Below are 6,000 nucleotides of genomic sequence, written 5' to 3'. Positions count from 1 at the left end.
CACCCATCTGTCTGTCCATCCATTAATCTCTCCGTCCCTCCATCCATTCATCTGTCCATCCATCCCATCCTCCCTCCCTCCCACGGTCTGTCCATCCCTCCAGACCTGGCCCCGGACGTTCTCCCTCCCTCCCTGAATTTATCTGCACAGCGCTTCGCGGAGCCTGAAGCGCTACGATCCCGGGGCCACCTCCAGGCCCGCGCCCTCGCTGTCCTGTTTCCAGGGCAGCAGAGAGGAAGGGTCCAGGGACAAGCCCTTATCCCGCGAAGGCTGCGATAACGGTGCACTAGGCAGCGGGCCGGCCCTGGGCACCCGCTGGCTGAGGGACCCGGCCCGGCCTCCTGTTAGTGCCCAGGTGACTGGCCAGGGCTGTCGGTCAGAGGCCGAAGGATGCCCTCCCCCGGGAGTCCGGTGCCTGGGTCCCAGTTGGCTCGTGTCACGAACAGGGGGCGCTCTCGTTCCCGCTGCCTGCCTCAGTTTCCCCTCCCCGCGGGCCGGGCCTCACCTTGCTACCCGCGCACTTGTCCAGGAACTCGCGCAGCTCCCTCCGCACCGCCTCGCGCAGCACGTTCAAGTTCACCCGCCCGTAAGACAGGTGCGCCGCCATCTTGTCACTGCCCCAGCCCGGGCCGGTGGGCGCCGCCGCCCCCTCCCCGCGCCGGCGGCCCACCCCAGCAGAGACCGAGCAGTCAGGTGACCGCGCCTCCGCGCACGTGACTCGCGACAGGCGGAGCCGGAAGCGCCCGGGCCTCACTCGCCCGGCCGCCTCTGAGCATGCGCGCCAGGAGGGCGCAATCGGCTGCCGGCACCCCTTTCGTCTTCCGCTCCCGGCCTCTTGCGGAACTGGGAGCTGGAGGGAGAGTTACGTCCCCTGCTGATTTCTGCCTCTCCCCTTCCCCCGTCGCCTGAGGGTCCTGCCCTTGGGACTGTTCCCACTCCCACCCCCCAAGGAAGTACGAGGCGTCCAGCGCTTTGCGAGCCTGGAAAAGCTACTGGATCCACATGGCCCGATGTGACAAGTCTGGGAGGCGGGGGGGGGGGGGCCTCAGTTTACCCCCTCTGTAAAGTGGAGATGCCGATGGCGCCAGCCCCAGGGCGTGTGAGGCGCGGGGACGAGACCGTGGGCGTGAAGCCCTCTGCCAGCCTCCGATCCACCCGCGTGTTTGTCGTCCCGGGCGGAACGTGCCATGGGCCAAAGGAGGGAGGGGGCCACGGGGTCACCCGGCCTGTCCGCGGGCGTGGGAGGGCTTGTGCCCCAGAAACTAAGGAGATGGGGGCAGGGAATCGTCTTTCTTACCGAACCCAAGATGGGCGTTTACAACAACCCTGTGAAGGAGGTGCTATTGTTTCCCCATTTTCGAGGTGAGGACACTGAGGCAGACAGGTTAAGGGACTTGCCCAGGATCCCACAACTACGAAGTATCCAGGCCCGGATTTGAATTCAGGTTTATCCTGCCTCCAGCCGCTACTTTTTCGGCAGATGGAAATGATAGGTTCAGAGTGCAAAATAGGCAGAAGTTCTTTACAACCTTAAAGCATTTGCAGCTTGGTATCCCGTGAGAGGTGGAATGGTTCTGGCCCTGCCATTGTCACCTGTGGGACTTTGGAAAGAATTGCTTCCCGTAGGCTTCGGTTCCTCCCTCTGTAAAGCAAGCTGGGTGCGGATGGTGGAAATCTTCACATCCACCAGCCCACTAGATTGAGAAGAATTTTTTACAAGGAGATATTTACTTTAAACATAGCAGAATACAAAACATTTTCCCCGACAACCTGGGGGGAAATAATCTCCCAACTGGTTATCTGGGGTGGGGGTGGGGGAGTAAGTTCAGAACTTAGTGTCTACATAACTTTGGTCCCATTAATTTCATGTCTGGATGTGACATGATTGGAGGGGAGGGAATGGGATGGAGAAGAAGCTGTTCTGGGTCCTGGATTATGGGTACTAGGCTGGGTGCAGCTTCTGGTGGAGAACACAGGCTCTGGAGCACATACTGAATGCACCAGGTCATGAAACTCTGCTTCCTTCCGCTATGACAAACAGCCATGAGGCCTCCTAAGGCGCAGAAGGCCCGTCAGCTTTTTTTCTTTTACAGAATGGTCTCTTCCTGGTCTCGGTGAGGAATGGAGTCACGAAAGAGTAGTCCACTGGATTAGACTGAAGCTGGAGTGATTTTGTGGTATTGTCACATGATGCTGTCACTTTTTGTGACAAGCATTTCTTCATAAAGATAAAACTTTGAAAATCAAAAAAGGAGAATTGGAGATTACCCACAAGATTTGGTAGGATCTGGAAAACTACTTGTGTGACTCTGGGCATGTCATTACAGTTCTCTCAGGTCCTCTGTTTGAGTTGGATGAGTGACTTCTCAGCCCTTCTAGTCCTGAATCCTGTGATCTCATGAACACTGGCTTACTTTTTCAAATTTCCGTGTTAGATTTTGTCATTTTACTGTTAAAAAAAAAAACCCTGCAAAACCTAGTTTGAAACTTCCGTTAACAAAAGTGTTCAATACTAGAATCCACTTACTTAAGCAGTTCTCCAAGATAGATTTAGAGCTAGAAGGGAACTAAAAAATGAGGCCTTTCCCCACATTTTACAAATGGGGAAACAGGACCAGTGGTCAGACGACTTGCCCACATCCTCTAACACTGGATCCAGCATTAGTTCTTCTGTCTGAGGCACTAGATATAGTAGCCCAAATACTATGTGGAATGACCTACTGTCAAAGACTCAAATGGCAAGCTGAACCATTAAACAAAAATGGATGACCGGAGAGTTTTTCCAAATCAAAAGGATTTCTAACCAGTGATTTTATCATTTTTTTCAAATATAGAAATAACAGTACTTGTTCGAGGAGAACCACTAGGCTCTGGAAACAGGCCAATAACTGAGTAGAATTTAAGGCAAGAGGCCCTAGAATAAAAACAAATTAAGATACCCCAAAAATAAAACAAAAAATAAACACTAGTGTTATTGCAACATTTTCATTAAGTTGTAACAGTGTATTGGAAGGTTAAAAAAAAAGCTGAAGGTAGCAGTTCCCTGTATAACATGCTGCCATGCTCTGGGTGAGTATAGAATCAATGTAAATCAAAAATCTTACAGGCCAGCAGGGAGTAGCAGTTGTTTGTACTCCTAGCCCTGGGAATCGAGGCAGAATCCCAGAATTGGAGTGTGGGAAAGGACCTGAGCAGCCATCCAGTCCAACCCATACCCCGAAAGAGCCCCTACTCCAGTACCCAACAAGCAGCTGTCTGGCCTATGCTTAAGACCTCCAGAGGAGTAGAACTTATCACCTCCCAAAACAGTTCCATTCCACTTTTGGACAGCACTAATTGTTAGGACATTTTTCCCCCTGAAATCAAGCTTATTTGACTTCTGTAGCTTCCCATTGCTCTGGGTTCTGTCTTCTGGGACCAGTGGAAGAAATCTGATCCTTCCTGCACATGACAGCCTTTCAGAGGCTTGAAGATAATAATCATATTCCCTACACACACACCCCCCACCCGTTTCCACACCAAAGAACCCAGTTACTTCAATCCATCCTCAGATGACATGACACTCACAGCCCTTCTCCATTCCACTTACCCTCCTTTGGACCCTCTCTGGGTCATCGGTATCTTTCTGAAATTGTCATGTCCAGATCTAAAACTCACAACTCCACATATGAGATCTGACAAAGGCAGAGTTCAGTGGGCCTCCCACTTCACCATTCCTGGAGATGATGCCCCTCTTAATGCAGCCCAAGGTCACGTTAGCATGTTTGGTGACCACACCACACTACTGACTCACGGAGAGCTTGCACTCCACTAAACCTCCAAGTCTTTTTCAGCATAACTGCTGACCAGCCATGCCTCCTTCCCACCCACCCTCCATCTTGTGCCTGTGAATTTGACTTGTACTGAAGTTCAAGTCTTTACATTGATGCCTATTGAATTTTGTCTTATTAGATCTAGCCCAGAGATGGAGAACTTGTGGCCTCGAAGCCACATGTGGCCTTCTAGGTCCTTCAGTGTGGCTCTTTGATTAAATCCAAACTTCACAGAAATCCTTTTATTGAGGGGATTTGTTCTATGAAGTTTGGATTCAGTCAAAAGGCCACACTGCAGGACCTAGAGAGCCACATGTGGCCTCAAGGCTGCAGGTTCCTCACTCCTGCTCTAGAGCCTATCAAGATTCTTTTAGATCTTGTTATCCACTGTTAGCTATCCCTCCCAGATCGGTGTCATCTGCATGTCTGATGAACTTTATTCCTTTATCCAAGTCATTGATACAGATAATAACAATGGAACAAGCAGAGATTTCTGGAGTATTCTACCCCTAACTATTAAGTCTAGCCATCCATCCAGTTCTAAATTTATCTGACTGTATTACTGTCTCATCTCTATCTTTTTGTCTTCTCCCCAAGAATAGTATGAGAATGTTTATCAAAGGCTTTGCTAAAATCTAGGTCAACTATATCCATCATTCCCTTCTGTCTGGTTGTTGCAGTTTGTACTTCATTCTTGAGGAGGACCAATGACATCACGAGGGTAATGACTTGACTTGCTCATGAATCGGATTTAAGTGAGGAAGAGCTGTGCAAAGTCCTCAGCCTCACTCTCTCCTTCAGAGTCATCAGAGTCCAGTGGCAAGACAGCTAGCAAAGAAAGTGGTTGTTACGAAGAGCCAGCATTGCCTTTAGCAAGAGCAGGCCCTCTCAAACTAAACTATTTTCGGCAGGGCTTTTCAATTAGTCAATCAGGAGAATTTAATATAGTTTGCCTAGATTTTAGCAAAGCACTTGATGAAGTATCACATACTATCCTTACTATGCTTGTGGAAAAGATGGAGAGGTGTGGGCTAGAAGGTAGTCAGATGATTCAGCACGGGATGAATGAAAGAGATTTCTGGTGTCAGGCCCCAGGGATCTCTTGTGTTTGGCCCTGTGCTATTTTGATGAGTGATTTGGATAAAAGCATAGATAGCATTCTCATCAAACTTGCTGATGCCATATGTAGCTGGGATAAGTGGATGAGTCAGGAGCCAAAAGGATCTTGACAGTCTAACATCAGGACTAGATCAAAAAAAGATAAAAATTGGGAGGGATAAATGTAAAGTCTTCTCCCTAGGTTCAAAAAATCAACTCACAAGTGCAAGATGGAAGAGGCATGGCTAAAGAGCAGTTTGTGGTGCATTGTAATGTGAACAGTGAGCTTGCTTAGTAGCCCCCAAAAGGTATGATCCTGGACTATGTTGAGAGAGATATCCTTCAGGCAGGAATAAACAAGTTGTATTGTTTTCACTTCTGTACATGGATAAACTGGAGAGCAACCAGAGGACAACCAGTATCAACAGGTGCCTACCCTATGCTAGGCACTGAGGCAACAAATACAAAGAATGAAACTGTGGCTACTTTAAAGGGGTTTATGTTCTAATAGAGGATAACTATGGGTAACAAGTTAAAAAAGGGTTGTTTGGGAGGGCAGGCACTGGAAGTTGTGGAGATCCAGAAAGGCTGACCAAAGAACGGGCTTGAACTGTTTCTTAAAAGAAGAGGATTCCATGAGGAGGAGGTAAGGAGGGAGTGCTTTCCAGGTATGGGGAAAGGGCAGACATGATTCCATGAGATGAAAGCAATGAGCACATTTGGTCTGCAAAAGATCCCTCCTCATTAGAGGCATGATAGCTATCTTGAAGTATTTGAAGGGTGTGTTAGATCCTATTCTAGTCCGCTTTACCCCTCTTAATAGATGGAAGATTGTCAAGAATATGAAGCGTTGAACCTGGAGGAATATTAACTTATTCCCAGTACCGAGTGCTCTAGACAAGTGGTGTCAAACTCAAATAGAAAGGATCCCTGCTGCCTGCCTGAGTATTGACTTAGAAAACCACAAATGATTGCTATCTGTTGTATTTTTATTTATTTATTTTTAACATTTTCCAGTTACATTTTTATCTATTTTGGGCTGGACTCAAGAGGTTCTGCTGATCATGAGTTTGACAACTCTGTTTTCTGG

The 6,000-nt window shown here is 48.5% G+C and overlaps 1 protein-coding gene across 2 annotated transcripts in view; it reads right to left on the bottom strand.

Moving 5' to 3' along the window:
- VPS33A (VPS33A, CORVET/HOPS core subunit) overlaps positions 1–638 on the bottom strand; it is a 19,560-nt gene extending 18,922 nt beyond the window's left edge. For both annotated transcript variants that reach the window (XM_027853490.1, XM_027853491.1), the window contains exon 1: positions 506–638. In XM_027853490.1, coding sequence (XP_027709291.1) covers positions 506–607 — 102 coding nt within the window. In that variant the 5' untranslated portion in view covers positions 608–638. The remainder of the gene's footprint in view (positions 1–505) is intronic.
- Positions 639–6,000: the final 5,362 nt, after the last annotated feature.

Source organism: Vombatus ursinus, unplaced genomic scaffold, assembly GCF_900497805.2.
Source record: "Vombatus ursinus unplaced genomic scaffold, bare-nosed wombat genome assembly UNPS02009994.1, whole genome shotgun sequence".
In the NCBI taxonomy this organism is placed as follows: Eukaryota; Metazoa; Chordata; class Mammalia; order Diprotodontia; family Vombatidae; genus Vombatus; species Vombatus ursinus.
Note: the sequence above shows the minus strand (reverse complement) of the source record. Positions and strands in the feature narration are given on the sequence as shown.